At 46.5% G+C, this 17,500-nt stretch overlaps 1 protein-coding gene across 1 annotated transcript; it reads right to left on the bottom strand.

Annotated features, from left to right (window-relative positions):
- Nucleotides 1-21: 21 nt before the first annotated feature.
- LOC132537597 (uncharacterized) lies at nt 22-13,847 on the bottom strand. The gene is made up of 2 exons (XM_060188458.1): nt 13,378-13,847; nt 22-716 (listed from the first exon to the last, which is right to left on the bottom strand). Exons 1-2 carry the CDS (start codon nt 13,845-13,847, stop codon nt 254-256), a joined length of 933 nt encoding a protein of 310 aa, XP_060044441.1. The 3' UTR covers nt 22-253.
- Between the last annotated feature and the right edge of the window lie 3,653 nt (nt 13,848-17,500).

Here is a 17,500-nt window from a genome sequence, read left to right as displayed (position 1 = left end):
AAAAGAACGGCAAGGGGCTTTGCAAGGTATCTCCAAGCACTTGAGGGACCTCAAGCTGGAATTCGGCCACCCAGCGGGCTCACCGACTCCGTGCTTTTGGGGAGCCCGAGTTCTGTCAAGGGCAGAGGAGGGATGCAGCTTCGCTCCGATGGAGAGCTCTAGACGTGGAGCCTCCCAGGAGGCGCTCAGCTAGCTGCCTGGGGTGGCCTGACGGAAGCCAGGCTCAGAAGGATACACGCTGGGGAGAGGGGCCTCAGCTCCCCACGGACCCCAACTTGGGGTGAGCAAGCTGCAGCGAAGGCGCCTCGGACCTCGGAAAGCGCTGGACAGGCACCTCCTGGCAATTGAACCCCAGATCCCAGACCCGGAAGAGTTGGGGTGCAGGTGGGAGGGAAGAAGCCAGGTAACTGGACTCGGGCTGCTCTGTCCACACTGCCTGGAGCTTTCCGTCTAGTCCGCGAGGGAATCTCGACTTGGCGGGAGGGGGGAGCTCAGGCGGGCTGGGGAGGTGGTGAGTGAGAGCACAGATGGTTACAGAGGTGGTCCAGCCAGCCATGAGCGAGTCCTGGGTGTCGCCGGCCATCTCCGGGCGGATGGGCGCTGAGCTGCTTAGAGGCTCTGCCTGGCCAGGGTAATGGATCATCCAGGTCCCCTGGAGCAGTCGCACATTTTTGCAGGGATTCTCGGGGTTCCCTCCGGAGGCACACCCTCTATTCCTAAGAGAAGCTTTGAGTGTCCGGGAAAGATACACACCCTTTGCCCCACCCACACCCCCGCGGGGAGGAACCACTGGAGGCGAACTTGGGGTGGAGTGCTTGGCCGCCTGGGATCCCGCAGAGTGGAGCCAGGGAGGAGGCCGGAGGCAACCTCGTTTCTCCTCTAGAGTTGAGGCAAGGTAAGTGGGCTGGGGGTTGGCAAAGGCCGCTGTACAACGAAAAGGTGTGGATTGTGTTAGTCTAACCCCCTCGCTAGTCTGAGACCCTGGCGTGTCTGTTGGTATGTGTGTGTGTGTGTGGGGGGGGTAAGTGACCAGGTTCTGAGCGCCCCTCCTGGCCTGCATCTGAGGTCCCAGGAGGTAAAGGGAGGATTTTGCAGGGAAGAAACAAAAAATGTGAGCAGAATTTCCCACTAAGTGCATGCTCTGCTTCCCCCGCCCCCAGCCCTGGTCTACACCTCACAGAAGTCCAGAGTCCTGAAGCAACTGAGCCAAGGTGTCAGGATAAAGCCTACACTTTTTAAAATAAAAAAGAAGCAGGCTTGCAAAATCCTCATATGTTGGGGGGTGGGATTCTCCCTGCATTTCCAGGCTGACAACTGACTTTCCAAAGAAAGCCTTTCAAAGTGCAGTTATCTTTCATTGTAACATATCATTTCTCCTAAGTGTGCCTGCATTTAGACATAAGTTGATGGACAACTCATATAATGACCAAAACTCCATGCTAAGGGTCTTCACATGTCTGTATGGAAGAATCTGCAGCAGTATTTAGCTACCAATTGTTTAATGACTGATTGCTCCATTCATTGTTTCCTCTTTCTCTCCCTCTTTCACTCTCCACAGCTTCATCTCAATCACTTTTTTCCCAGTGGGAAATTGTCAGAAGAACTGCTCCAGACAAATAGCAGGTTCAAGAACAGTGGGCAGGCACTTGAGTAAATTTGGAGAAAAAAGAAAGGCAGGAAGGGCACAGCTGTAAATATCAGTAAGTTAGCCTTAGTGTGTGTGTGGTGGTGGGGGGGGGGGGACAAGGTAGCCTTTCTGAACCTAATTTCACTCAATTGATTAAAAGAGTACTCCCTAGAGACTTCCTTTGCTTTATAGGATTTCTGCTTTTGCTCCATGCAAGCCACTAAATGTATAGACAGCTTGCAGGCCCCCATCCCAGGCAAATGGCTCAGTGGAAGATCACAAGACTTGCATGCCCAAGGTCCCAGATTCAATCCCCTAGAATTTCAGATGCTGGAGTGATACTCTGACCCATGTTTGTGAGAGAAATGTAACAAATCTTACTATATAGCCATACAGATAGGTAGATAGATAGACAGATACTGAAGAACACATTGCAGAGTGTAGACATTTAGAAGACCTCAAAATCTAAATGACCTTTTTTTTTTTTCCTTTCTCCTGTCCTTTCTTTACTTAAATATAGAGAACTTAGACTTTGTCTCCTTTGAAATACTGACACTAGATTCCAGTATTATAAAATAAACAGTGTTTCTGAGTGGTCCGGGAGGTGGTGCAGTGATAAAGCTTTGGACCCTCAAGTACGAGGTTCTGAGTTTGATCCCCATCAGCACATGTGCCAGAGTGATGTCTGGTTCTTTCTTTCTTATAAATAAATAAATTTTTTTAAAAAAGTTTCTGGTATTTAAGTTGGAGTGGAGGAGCTTCCAAATTCTATGCTAGAAAATATCAATAGTTAAGACACTGCATCAAAAAAGGGAAAGACAAATTGGGAATCTGACAATCAGATGATATTTCTTCTCAGTTTCACATTTCTCCTACTAACTGGATTTCCAGTTTAAAAAAATACTTACTTAAAATAATCTATAAAAAACCCAACCAACTCTTTGTCTTATGGATTAAGTGACTGAGATGACAAAACCCACACAAATGTGTAGACTAAACTTAAAATGTCTAGTTAGAGAGCTTTTCTGTACTTTGTGGCATACAGTTTTGCTTTTGTAATATAAATTATCTAATTGACAATCATTAATAGGCGGTAAAGAGAATCTATAATTTTATTCCTCTAGAAATTTATAGGCTACAATGGTACATAAACTAATTTGAAATTACTGCATTATTCCTTACTGGAATTCATTAGTTCCTAACAATGTGTTGAATGTTTATTTAGTGTCAGACAGTATAAAAACACATTCCAGTCAACAATTTTTTTATCTAATTCACATGGAACAATGAGTTTATGTATATATTTGGAGCTCTTTGCCCTGAGATTTTATTTCCAATTAAGTGATTTGAAGAATTCCAATGAAAAGTGAGTATGTTCTCCTTAGCAAGGCTTCTTGCAGTTCTGGTAAAGATAACATCTGTAGACAACTGCAGTATTGTTTAGGAAGAGAAGACTGGAGAGAGATTAATGAAAGATCCCCCAAGTGGTGCCTTTTATGACCTAAGTGAGAGGGAGGAGAAACAGAGCTAAGCAGTGAGAGAGGAAATCTGATTGTTAGAGAGTGTTAGAGTGGAAATGCTGTTTCTCTTTCTAGGATAAAGAAGCAGCTTAACTTCTGTTTTAGGAGGCATGTGAAGCCCCTAAGAGTGAGTCACATTGAAACATACATTGCTTTTCTTCCTTTCCCTCCCTTTCTTTCTGGGTCCTGTTTCATTCCCTGCTAAGCCTATTTCCAAAGCAAGACATCATCAAGGGCTTAATTGCCTATACATACATATATACACATATGAAAAATACACTGGAAAACAGGAGGGTGCCACTGTAGTAGAGAAGCAGACAGGGAAGAATTTCCTATGCTTATTAATTCCCCACAGGGAAGTGTCTGGAAGGGACAGTTAATGCTGGAGGAGGCAGAAAAAGGAGCTTTGAATGGCTTAGCCTAACCATCAAGAATGAAACACTTTCTTAGTGATAAATTTGACTACTTATACACAAAAGAGAAGCAGAAATGTATAATGTGTTATAGGTGAATAGGGAAACATCAGTGACAAAATGCACTGCAGAGAGTTGTCAGCTCATCTTTTTTTTTTTTTTTTTTCCTCTCCATCTTCAGGAGAAAGATACTTGATAGGTTTGGAAAAAAGAAAAAGAAAATGTCTTCTTCATTTGAATATTTTGTTGTATCTTGACATTTGGGTAAATCAAGAAGAGTCCAACTTACTGAACTGGATAAAGCTTATCTCTTTTTCTATGAGGGAGAGTTTGGTTTTTAATAGTGAACTTGGCAATCTGAGTTTGGGTCTGCTCCTCACCCTCCATAGTATAGTTGGTTCACTGGTGATAAGAGTGGATGCTTCTGGGGCTGGTCCTGGGAAAGACAGAGACACAAGGGGATTTGTACTTTGAAGGGAGGGCTCCAATTTGCCAGTTATCCATAATTTTCTCTCCTTTGCTTTTCTTTCTGTCTCTTAATCAATGGGAGCTATTTTAAATGCTACTGCTACTGCTGTTATGCATATAACCTACATTACTCAAGTTTGGAACCTTCTCTCTGAAGTGTCCCAAGTTCTATTTGCCCTTCTATGGCAGTTCAGCTGTGAACTGGACTGTCTTTTGTCCTCTTCTTCTGGGTTGGGGTTGTAGTCAACTGACTTGGTCATTTTCAAATGGCATTTATGGGGGCTAAAAAATAAAGAGGTGGCACTGAAGGCAGCTATCCTGGACCTAAAAGTAATGCTTCATGCTCATCTGTGCAACTGTCACCAATAAACCAGATTCAACATCCTGTGCCCTTGCCCTTAGGTTCTCTTAACTTGTAAGCCCCTTCTCAGAAGATGAGTATCTAGACAGCGAGCAAGGAATAGTCTAATTTGAGGGGTGGGTTCCATGGGTAACAAAGTCTTTCAAGTCTCAAACACCACAGCTCTTTATCAGATCTCAGTAGGAGGTGTGGGGTGGGAAGAAGGTTTTGTAGGTAGGAACACAGCCACTCAGCCTACTTACCCTATGGGCCAAATTCCCCAGGCAAACTAGAGTCCAAATGAGGTTTCACCAGACTTAAACAGGTTGAGGTATGAGATTTCAAGAAGACTGACTCTAGGCCTTTGGATGTTACCAAGGTGAGAGCCTCTACATTAAATTTCTTTGCACAAGAAGGAAAGGCCAATGTTCAGTGCCTGAGAGCTAATCATTTCTGTTTCTATGTGTACTCTATGAGTACTGATAGATACACAATAAGTACATACTGTGCCCTTGCACCCAGGTGCAAGGTATGGTCTTGGACTGTAGATTTAGTTTCTGGGGATAAACAGATAATGTCGTTTTTCTCTCTGGAAAAGAGGCAGAGAACACACATGCTCAAGACTTCTAGTTTGGAACCTATCTCTGGCATACTACCCTGATGTTTAAAGAGAGACATCTGATTTCCTCCAATGAGAAGTCAGGAAGAAAAAGGAGGAGGAGGAGAGGAAAAGTGAAGAAGAGAAAAGAAGTAAAAAACAAAGGAAAAGAGGGTAAGAATTTGGGGTACAGTATAAGTATCACTTAGCAAAAGCAATAGTGCTGATTGACATTGCTATGTTAGAACCTTGAAAATACAACTGAATTTCTTTCTGACTATTCGCTCATATTCAGACTGTTCCTTTGCTTTTATTATAAATTGAGTTAAGTGTAGGAAAACCATATTTCATGATTTCAGTTCAAATGAACTGCATGTTTTTCTTGATTTAATCCAAGGTAATTAATTTAGTGTCAGTAGAGGCATGTCTTCCCAAACATATGGAAAGCCTCTAGCTTTTAGCAGATTTTTATAAGTGCTTACAGACTCCCAGTGTGATATATGTGCTCTGCACGTATATCATATACTATGTTCATTGTAGTGCTATGCACAATAGCCAAGCTTCAGAAACAAGCCAAGCATCCAATGGCAGAGGAATTGATAATGACGATATAGTATATATACACAATGGAATACTACTCAGATGTAAGAAAAGATGAGATCTTGTCTCTTGCTACAACATGGCAGGGACTGGAGGGAATTGTGCTAAGTGAAATAAGACAGAATGGGAAAGACAAATAGCAGATAATTGCACTCATATACGGGATTTAAGAAAATAAAGCAAGGGAAAAGATGAGTTGAAACATGAATAAACTCTTGGTCTATATCAGCTGTCTCAGAAGATCTGAGGACAGTAAAAGGATTAGAAGAAGCTTAGGAGCACCATGCCTTTTGGTTGCTGTGAGATGGCACTTTGCTGGGGATGAGCAAAATTGTATCCCTAAGAAAACTGTCTTGTAAAACTGCATTCCCCAATTAAAAAAAAAAAAAACACTACTAATGCAAGTCTCCCTTTTATTCTAATACTTGGGAAAATGCTCTTTTCAATAATTCAGAGATCAATCTGTCACAAATAATAGTATGGCTAACACAAACAAAAGTGTATACATTATAAAGTGGCAGAAATAATGGAGGAGTTGAGACACATGACCTTGATGATTTAAAAGCCTTTTGCCAGACTGATTTGATACCCTTCTGCTAATGTAGTATAAAAGTAGCCATAATATAATCTACAATTTCTAACATTTTAAGGAAAAATATTTTAAAGTATGACATCTAGAGTTGTTAAATAATCCAAAAGTTCCCAAGAACAATAAACATACTGAATTTAAAACCTGCATGTGGACATTTCCCGAGGGTCTAGAGTTTAGTTCTCGACAATGTTTACAGTTGATCAGACATGGTTATGGGTGAGTGTGTATGTTGTAGTACACTTGGAGTGAGTACTGAGGTTAGCAAAAAAGGAACTTGTAGGACCGTAACTTTTCTTGGTTTCAAATTCATAGTCAGTGCCTTTATTGCAAGTTTCCATAGAAGAGGGCTTTGAGTAGATAGTTTGTGTGAAGTCCAACTGCTTTTGGCTAGAATAGTAAAGCTACATAAAGTTGTAAGGACTATTCTTTCTGCATATAACTTTAGTATTTCATGCCCTGTGTATGTGGAGTCTGGTAGGGTTATCTTCATTCTAAAAGTGATATAGTTAATGTCTCCAGGCAAAGGAGAAGTCCCATAACTTGTGAATTACATCCTGGTCAATGTTGGTGCACTGAGAGTGCAGTCTACTTCTATGGGAAGGGAAAGGGGAACTAAATGAGCTGCTCTAGCAGAGTTGAACAGTGTCTGGAGCCATGTTTCAGGGAAGGGCCAAGACTGCAGAGAAGGCCAATGACCACAGTGGGCTTCAATGGACAAACAGGTCTCACAAGGTTCAGGGAAGGGACTAACACAAGATTAGGCAAGGCTGAACCCTAAACAATCTCTGGATAGCACCTGGCAGAACTAGAAGGGCCACATGCCTTCAGCTGAGATAAGCTCTTTCAGAAGCTGAGCCCAGCAAAACTTGAATGTGGGACCAAAAGAAACCTTGCTGTGTTCTCTGAGCTCAGTTTGTTCCAGACTTGTCCTGGATGACACAAAGACCACCAAGTAAAGTTAAAGGCACTTAATGTTACCCATGTTTTCCATCTTCCCACGGCTTGTCTGCAAATGCATTGCCCACTCTGCCTCCTACCAAGTGACCACTTTCCCAGGAAAAGGATGTTCTGAGGTGAGGTCTTGGGGTATAGCACCTCATTTCCCCTTCTAATCCTAGCCCAGCAAGTCCCCCATTGTCTTTCAGAAGGCATAGTCTATTTTGATCTCCTAATAGTTGGCCTGTCCATGAACTCTCCTGTCTTGGTTTCCCTTGCAGGTAATGAAAGCTGGCAAGAAAGAGTATCCTCCTGGGTGAGGACTAGGGAGTCAGGATAAGCACTGTGGAAAGCCAGTGGCAGAGCAGATGTTTAAAGGATTACTTTGAAGAGCCTGCGTTATTTTCATTTCAGCCTAGAACATCCTAGGGAGGTCTGGATGCCTACATTAAGGAACATTTTCCCTATAAGCCTGAGAAACAGACCTGAGAAGGGCAAACGCCTCAGGTTCAGGCTACAGCTCCCCCAGCTGTAGTAGATTGTCTGGCTCCAACTAAGGCTCTTGCTGCTAGCAGGGCCAGGGCTATAAAGGAAGCCCTTTGCATTTTTCTTTCTCCTTCTTCTCCTTCGTCTTTTTCTTCTTCTTTTTCTCCTTCTTCTTCTTCTTCTTCTTCTTCTTCTTCTTCTTCTTCTTCTTCTTCTTCTTCTTCTTTTTTGATATTTATTTATTTATTTCCTTTTGTTGCCCTTGTTTTATTGTTGTAGTTATTATCGTTGTTGTTATTGACTTCCTTGTTGTTGGATAGGACAGAGAAAAATAGAGAGAGGAGGGGAAGACAGAGAGGGGGAGAGAAAGACACCTGCAGACCTGCTTCACCTCCTGTGAAGCAACCACCCTGAAGGTGGGGAGCCGGGGGCTTGAACCCAGATCCTTACGCCAGTCCTTGTGCTTTGCATCATGTGCGCTTAACCTGCTGCGATACCACCCGACTCCCTGCATTTTTCTTTTTTAAAAACCGTAACAGTAGGATCTGACCTATGGATGTGCCAAAAGTTGAACCTGGGACCTTGGAGCCTCAGGCATGAAAGTCTCTTTGCATAATTACTATGCTTGCTCTTCCATGCAAAGGAAACCCTCTTCCTAAAGTTGTGTGAGGGCTATGCAGATATTTAGCTGAGAAAATGGGCTGGCACTTAATACATGCCTGTTTTAGTGCTGCTACTACTGACATTACCTTTTCTTCCTCACTAGAAAATCTGAGAACTGGATTATACACCCATTTTCAAGGCCCCTCTAGGAAGGTTGAAGAGTGATTCCTTGATGCCTCCACGGAGGCCTGCAATAGAGGATAAAGCAGACAGAAAGAATTTGTTCAGGGATTATCTCTGCTCCTAAGGAAGGGCCCAAATTATCTATCAAAGGGCAGGGGAGATAGCATAATTATTATGTAAAAGATTCACACAGGAGGCTCTGAGGCTCCAGGTTCAATCCCCAGCACCAACAGAAGCCAGAGCTGAGCAGTGATCTGGTCTCTCTGTAACGCAATTTTTTTAAAAGTAAAAAAAAAAAAAAGAAGTGTTAATGTCCCTCTTGCCTTTTTTGCAAGAGCCAGCAGTTTTGTGCTAGGAGGCCTGCGGAGTGAATTTCTTATCACCATGCTCACCAGAAAGTTCTTTGAGCCTGGGGGAAAATGCAAATAAGTCCTTAGGCCATGGGCTGAGGTAGGGTGACCCTCTCTCCACCAGGGAAGGGATACCGCAGGGGGCTCCTTGGCCAAGCCCCTCTCAGGCCCCGCCCCTGGCGGCTAGGGGGCTGTGCGCGCAGCATTGTGGGCGGCGCCGGCTGTGAGTAGTAGCACCTGCGCTGTGATCTCTTCACAGGCGCTTGGCTTCACTTGTCTCCTGTGCGCTCTACGTCACAGCCCACAGCCACACCTTGCAGAACGTTCCTTCCAGGCCCGGAACTTGGTACCAGCGAGCAACTGTGGGCTCCCGGTAACTCTTCTGCAGAACGAGTAACTTGGTTGTTTCTGAGTGGTTAGGGTTACACTTGGGATCCTAGAGCCTTGGAGGTCTGCAATCTACAATGCCTGTGTTTTGAGCAAATCGCACCATCTCTCTGAACTTCGGTTTCCCATTTCTAAACTTAACACACACACACACACACACACACACACACACACACACACACACACACACACACACACACACACAGTTATCTCATTGGGCGGTTATACATATTACAAAGGGCAAATCTCTGGTCACATCACAACTTGCTCCCTTGCAGGATTTAGCTTCTATTACTATTTCCCCGAAAGAGGCAAAATACACTTAGCTCGTGGTCCGGGAGGTGGCGCAATGGATAAAACGCTTGACTCTCAAGTGTGAGATCCTGAGTTGGAGCCCTGGCAGCACATGTACCAGAGTGATGTCTGGTTCTTTCTCTCCTCCTATCTTTCTCATCCATAAATAAAGTATTAAAAAAAAAAAGCATAAAAAGTCTCCTGTTTTTTTTTTTAATGCACTTAGCTCAGAGAGTCATAAGAAGCATTCAGCCTGTCATGTAATAAGAGCTTTAAAAAGTAATCAAAACATCTTAGTTTCTGCCACCTTGAAATGCTGGGCCTATATGATTTTCAAATATTTTAAAAGCTCTTCCGAGGTGCATGCATGTGGGGTGGGAACACACTTGCAAGGTAAAGAATAAGCAGCTTTTGACAGGCAGGTGACATTTCTGGGCACTGCATGCCTTTCCTCCTGACATTTCCTACTTAGTCTTCAGGGACAAAGTAAAAGAACAGAAAAGGCAGGGGGAAGAAGCATGGACCATGAAGGTGCATAACAAGTGCCTGGGGTTGAAAGTGGCATTAAAAATGTTGAGACAAGGTGCCTCTAGGTGTAATGAGAGATCAGAAGAAGGACTGGTTTCCATCTATCTCTCTGGGCCTGACTGCTGCAGACACATTGGAAAGCATTTTTTCTGTGACTTTGTGGCAAGACCCTTGGGAAGGGAAGAGCTCTGTTGATGGAAAGAGAGGAAAACAGATTTGGGAGAGCAAGGAGCAAGGGGGGGGGGATGCACTCCCTTGCACATGCCAGCAATAGACACAGTGCATACCTGATTTGGAAAAAGGAAACTCAAGTGAGAAAAGGAACGGAAAAACTCCTAGGTATTAATTATCTGGTGGTGAATTAGGCCTTCAGTGGAAGGATTCCCCAAAGTTTGCAAATCCAAGTCTATAGTCATACAACTGCTTTTAACTTTTACAGTGTAGACCCTTCAGAATGGATGGAGCACTACATCACAATGTCTCCCCACTACTCCCCAACAACTCCCCCAAACACCAGTGTCTTCCTCTGACTATTCAGAGGGTTCTTCTTATATTCCCTTTGTTCTCCCTAGATAATAGGAGAATGGAGGGTGATGTTTTACACAGCAACTAACAGGACACCTAGGAAAATATGTCTCCAAAGATTCTAAGATCATACCCTTCTGCTTTTGTCCTCCTGAGGACAGAGAATGATGACACAGCAGCCATTGCTAAGGACACTGCATAAGCCTAGGGCTCTAAGCCTGCTCTCTTCTCAAATTATGACCCAAAAGCACTGTTGGCCAATAGGAGAATAGGATAAAATAAAATGAAACTCCTTAGTGTTTTACTCCCCACTCCAGCCCAAGGAAACAACTGGTGAGAAAGAGTCTCAACTTGGAAGAGATGTATTTTTCTGTCCATTAATTGCAACCCCTTGTTCCTCTGCCCAATGAAGCATGATAAACTCCTTTTCCATAAAGTATTCAGTATGAGAGCCACAAAGCTCCCCCAATCAGTAGCCATCTGCTTCTACTATAACTGCTGCTGCCGAAGCCAGAGAAGCAGCAGTAGAGAAAGGGCACCACTGTTAGGCTGCGGGACAAATGAGGAGGCTGAATAGCTTTGCTTTGCCTTGTGTATCTGTATCTATAGAGCCGAGAGAAGAAAGGCCGCATTCTATTGATACAACAATTGTAAAACAAAACGTGGAAGAGGCATCTAAAGGGCAATACCGCATGCATCAGGGGTCCCCAGATAAAAGGGGAGCTAACAGATTTATAGAAACCTTTAATTGGTTTTCAATTGTAAGCTAAAGAGGCTGAGGCGAAGCTGTGAAGAGTGGCAAAGTGCTCTCCTCTAGCCATCTGGGAGGCATGATCAATTTCATGGAAGACCAATGGAGAACTTCCAGTGCCTGGGCAAGGGCGGGGAACCAGGCAGGCGGTGTTTGGAGCATCCACTTTGGCCAGGAAGATTCTGATATGATCATAACAACCATTTCACTCCCTTTCTTTCCTGTCTCCCCTGTCCCCCCCCCCCCCCCCGCCGTCTCCTTCCCTCCTCCCTCACCCCCCCCCCCCTTTCTCAGCCCTTCTTGGGGCTAGTAGACCAGTGGAGAACTAGGCAAAGGATGCCCAAGTCCACCTAATTCACCTAATTGCCCATCCCAGGAAAAAAACAGGCACCAATTAGAAACTTGGGGTGCACAACCTGTCCACCTGCCAGTGGGGAGGCCTCTATGAAAGAAACTGGAGGACTGGGGAGACATAGCAGTTATACAAAAGGTTTTTAAGCAGAAGGCTCTGAGGCCCAGGGTTCAATCCCAAGTACCATTATAAACCAGTTATGAGGAGCGCTTTGGGTTCTCTCTCACTCTCTCTCTCTCTCTGAAATAAAATATTTTAAAAGAATTAATGAATATATGAAATTTTAGTTTCACTCTCACCCTCCCGGGTCTTCGCTCTCCTTTTCTAGATTCAATTAGGTAAAGCTAGAACTCACAGGTGGCCCTCTACCTGATACTGTGAAAAATCCTCGCTAGCGCCACTGGGTTTGATTGGGAGCAAGCTTTCCATCAGCCAGCATAGCGCGCCTTTCAAGTGTACTCTGCGATCCAAGCTGTATGTGTGTGTGTGTGTGGGGGGGGGAGCAGGAGGGGGGCCAGGCCCACCCACACAGCCGCCAGGACATCAGACTGTCCCTTCTGGAGGCTAATTTATTGGCTGACCCTCTATTATATTCTTTCGGTTTCCTAATTAATCAAAGATAAAAGGCAACGGTGCAAATTACGATTGTGAGGACGCAGAAAGTCGGTTTTGAATAAAATGGGATAAAGAGGAAATATTGAGTGACATGGTAGTGAAATCTAAAGTGCCCCGGGGGGTCAGACCCCTCCGCCTTGGGGGTGCGCCCCGCTCCTCTGTTACACCACCACTGTCAGGGGACAGTGCCCAAAGCAGGTCGCAAGTCCTGCGACTTCCAACCCTACCAGGCACCTGCAGCCCAAATAACTTGCCCCATTCCCCTAAGCCACCCCGATGCACATTCCATCATCACCACCCTGGAGAATTTCAGGGCTTCGGAATGGTAATTCTTCTCCATTCCCGGAACGCAGTCAGATCGACGTGCACCCCTTCCCCCATCCCTGCACCACCATCACCCTAAGGAGCCGCAAGCCCCGTGTTTTCCTTCTGTCTGAAACATCGGAAATTGCGGGGGGGGGGGGAGAATCTAGTCAGTCGGAAATGGCCTTCGCTAGCGTGAGGGATTAGTAGAGCCCCTGTCAGAGCTGCTGCTGGAGAGTGTCCTGCAGTCACTAGCGGCTGTGATTAATGTTTCCTGGGGGATTTGCTTACAGGGCGCACTCTCCCGCAAGGGGAGGGGATCAGAGGGGCGTGGTGGCCCTTAACCACCCAGTGTCCCTCAGCACAAGGAATTAGGGACTTGGGATAAACGCAGACTCCGGTACGGGGTGGGGTGGTCGAGCAGGTCCAGATCTGGAGCTTCGCATCTCCCTCCTGGCCCGGGAGAGCTCAGCCCTCAAGGGGAGGGGTCGCGGCTGGCTGCCAAGAGCACCATGCACCCCAAAATCAGTCGACCCGGCTTTTGGCCCGGAAGAGAATGACCTCTCCCCCACCCCAACCCACCCCCACTCCCGCTGCAGTTCTCCAGGCAGCTGCGGTGGGCTCCCAGGGGGACCCTGTGGCCCCGAGTCTCGGCTTCGGCGAGAGATAACCCCCCCGCCCTACCCCTCCAGTGCGCACACAATTTCCCGCGCGGGCAGGGGGCCAGGGGAGGAGGGGAGAGTCCCAGCAGGCGGGGAAGAAGAGGGGGGTTGGCCAGCAGGTAGAAAAAGAAAAAAGAAAAGGAGGAACGAGTAAGCAGCGGCGAGGGGAGGGATGGGGAGGAGACAGGAGGAAAGTGAGATAGTGGAGGAAAGGGGCGCGGGAGGTGGCAGTCGTGGGCATTACCTCTCTCTGACAGAAGGGGGCACCTTTCCGGCCAAGATTGACTTTCCCTGGGCCGGGCGGAGAGCCCAGGCAGCGCCCGCCTCCAGCTCCAGGGTGCTGGGCGCCCCCTCCCGGTGGTGCGGCTCCGCGGTCCCTCGGGCGCACGGGTACGGCGGCTTCGCCGTCCGGCTGCACCGCTGGTGGCAGTGGAGGCGGTTGCGCGGGAAGGCCAGGGCCCCAGTGCGCTGTAAGGGATTCCCCGCCCCGCACTGCTCCCTCCTCGGGGCCCTCCCCGCCGGGCCTGCACCGCGGAGTTGGGGGTGGGGCGGTGGGTCGTGGGGGGGGCGTGTTGCAGCGGCGGAGTCCGGGGGCCGCGGGCGAGCGTAGCGACCCGCCATCTGGAGACTTGGCGGGGACGGGGACCAGCCTGGGGGGCTGGCGGCTCGGCCGGAGTCTGCCCGCTGAGCTGCACCCCGAGCTCCCGAGCGCATGTGGTGAGGAAAGGGGTGAGCGGAGGCCGGGCCCCCGAGCCCCCTGAGCAGGCAGCCAGCTGGGCAGTCCTTCCCACCCCACTCCGGTCGCCCCTTCTAAGCTTGGGGGCGGGCACCTAACCCCCCTTGCCCGCGCGCACCCGCCGTCGGTCGCAAGTGCCCCCCACCTCCCTCCGCCTCGCCTCGCTCCATCCCACTCCAGGAAGCATCTTTTCCAAATGGCCCGGATCTGGGGGCGCCTCCACCCACCGATAACACTGCAGCCAGAGCGTGGGACAAGAGCTGACAGGACCTCGGCCGGGGTGGGGGTGGGGGGGTGGGAGGAACTACTCCTGGCCTTCGAGTGGAAGGCATTGGGAAGGGAAACTGCTCTGGGCATGGTGCAGGGCATTCACCTCTTCCGCGTGAGAAGAGGTGAATAATGCGGGGGGGGTGTCCCCCCTCTTTTACTCCAGATCCTTTTCGTGTGTTTTATAGCTTAAATTAACACCCTCCCCCCCTTCCGGAGTTTGTGTAGGGGTGGAGGGCAAAGTATAGGTGGGGGCAGATTACGAGGGTGGTAGAGGGACTTTCAGGGCACTGAAGGCACCCAGCCTCCGCCTGCCCCTGGGGTGAGGGAGCCCCATGTAAAGGGGGAGCTGACTGGGCGAAGGGGAGGTGGCTGGAGAAATGAAGTGTGGTGTGTGTAGGGAGGGTGCGCAGCCCCACTCCCACCCCAAGGCATTAAAAGACACCCCCCTCCCCAGCTGTCTCGTGTCCGGCAGAATGGCATTATGTAAAAGATCTGGCATGTCACCCAGTGGCACATCTGGTAGGTGTAGATGGCATTCATTAGCACAGGGCTCCTACTCTGCAGCATGCCAAAGCCCTGACAGAGATGCCCGCTGCCAATCATTCATTCGCTGCCAATCCCAGAGCGCGGCCGGGCGGGATGGCTCCTTTCCACACTGGCACCAGGTCTGGAGGAAACAATGTGTTGAGAGCCTAAGAGATGAAAGCGGGGCGGAGGATGCGAGGCATCCAGCAGATGTATCCCGTGAGGAGAGAACCGTGCGAAGAGTCATTTAGCAGAAAAACATATGCAGGATCTCCGGAGGGAGGTGTGGGCAGGGGGTCTGCTGACTGCGGAGGGCTGAGTTGAGGGAGGGCCTGGGGAACCCTTTACAAAACCTCAAAGTTGAAAGTACTTCTCTAAAAACATGAAAATCAAAGACCCCAACCATAACTGTAGGTCACGCCCTCCCCTCTTCACACACCCTAGTTCTCCTGTGCACTTGTTTACCTAACAAGTCCTCAAATGGCTAAGTTCTCAGGCCCCACCCAGGCATTCTGATTCCCAGTACAAAGAGCACCCCATGGTTTTTAAATGTGGAGTCATCTTTTGTTAATGTAGGGAGGAAGGGGTCTGCCATCATCGTATTTAAAAGGCTAGTGTCTTACTTCAATTCTTAGTCTTTCACAAGGGGTGATGAGCATGAACATAGGAAAGCCGGGTAATTTACTAAATAAAAGACAACAGTGTGGAGAAACAATCCAGTTGACTTGGGGTTGTTCTTTTTCTCAGGTTGGGTGAGTTAACCAGGTGGCCAGTATATTGCTTTTCTTTCTTTTAATTTTTTTATTATCTTTATTTATTTATTGAATAAAGACAGTCAGAAATTGAGAAAGGGGAAATAGAGAGGGAGAGAGACAGAGAGGCACCTGCAGCCCTGCTTCACCACTTGCAAAGCTTTTCTCTGCAGGCAGGGACCAGGGGCTTGAACCTGGGTCCTTGTGCACTGTAATACGTGCACTCAACCAAATGCACCACCGCCTGGCCCCCTCTTTTCTTTAGTATTTATAAATACTTTTAAAAAAATATACATTAAATATGTAATAAAACAAGATTTTTGAAAGTTTGTGTAACTCAGCGCTTGAGTCTAAATAGCTCTTTATTGAAAATATACATCACATATACTTATATATATATATATATATATAATATTTATTTTTTGTCATCAACAGGATTTCACTGCTTTGGGCCAACTTTTCCAGATAAGAGAGAGAGGGAGAGACACCAAAGCACCAAAACTTCCCCCACTTTTGTGTGTCATTCTGGATCTTGCTCATGGCAAAGCAGAAAGTCTCCCAGGTAAGCTATCTTGCTTGGTCCATGCTATCTTTTTTATGTGTTTGTTTTTTCTTATTTTATTTGGGGGGAAATAATGCTTTATAGGACAGTTACTGACACATGGGTGCAACCTCTTAACCTCCCCATGATTGGTGTCTGCACAGCACTCCCACTGCCAACCCAAGTCTCTCTTCCCCTAGATGCACTGCATACCCAACAGCTTGCCCCCACCTCTCCGTAGTCCAATGTTTTTTGCTTTGCTGCATTATACCTCACCCAGTCCAAGATTCACTTTGTGTTTCCTTTTTTTTTTTGCCTTAAGTACCATGTACAAGTGAGATCCTCTGAAGTTTGCCCTTCTCTTTCTAGCTTACTATAGTATTTTTTTACAATAAGTTTATGCTGTGAAATATTTGAGGCCATCCTCATACTGGTTACCGTCCACAAGAGGACTGCTATAGTTCCAGGCATTATGCAGTTGTTCTAAGCCTGAAGAAGAAAGGGAGAGGGGCAAAGTTAGTTCTTTCCCTGGCAAACGCTAGAAGAAGAAGTTCTTTCCCTGCATCATTGAAGGGAGTAACTCCACTTTTTATTAGCCAGATCTGAGTCACCTGGCCACAGGGATGGACTTGCAGAGGAGTCTCCTAGAACTAGCCTCAACACAGTAAAAAACTTTGGGTGGGCGAGTTGGGAAAGGTATTGAGTCGCTACCAAAGTGTCTGCCCCCAAAGAAATAAGGAAACAAAGCTAAAGGCAAAGAAGATTTAATTTTAGTAACAGACAAGAGCAGATGATCCTGTTTTGTCATTATATTAAATGCAAGGCTTTTGCTTTCACTATAGTCATTAAAACTTACTCAGGGACATGGTATTGAATTTAGCAATTTAATTTTAATCAAATTCTATTTCAAAAGAAAGATTCAAGTTTAGTCAATATATTCACCAGACAGCTGACAAAATTTGTATTCTGTTCTAATAAGGTTAGTCTTTGTAAGAAAGGTATGAATAAAGAAGAATAACAAAAAGAAAGGTACAAATAGAATGTGTGCACAAATTTAAATGAAAGGGAAATAGCTCTTGCTGGGACTACACTTTGAATCCTAACTCTGTGACTCATTGGTGGTGGGACCATGAGTGTTTTACTTATGCAAGCCATATTTCCTACTTGTAAAATGGACCAATCACAGTAATAGTGCCTTGCAGGCCTATAGTGAAGCTTTTAAAAAAAGGTACATGGGAGTCAGGAAACAGCATAGTGGGTTGAGTGCAGGTGGCACAAAGCACAAGGACCAGCATAAGGATCCTGTTTCAAGCCCCTGGCTCCCCACCTTCAGGGGAGTCACTTCATAAGCAGTGAAACAGGTCTGCAGGTGTCTTTCTCTCCCCCTCTGTCTTCCCCTTCTCTCTCCATTTCTCTCTGTCCTATCCAGCAATGATGACGTCAATAACAACATTAATAACTACAACAATAAAACAACAAGGGCAACAAAAGGGAATAAATAAATATAAAAAAACGTTTAAAAAAAAGGTACACATAGCTTTTA

This window comes from Erinaceus europaeus, chromosome 3 (genome assembly GCF_950295315.1).
Source record: "Erinaceus europaeus chromosome 3, mEriEur2.1, whole genome shotgun sequence".
NCBI lineage: Eukaryota > Metazoa > Chordata > Mammalia > Eulipotyphla > Erinaceidae > Erinaceus > Erinaceus europaeus.
Note: the sequence above shows the minus strand (reverse complement) of the source record. Positions and strands in the feature narration are given on the sequence as shown.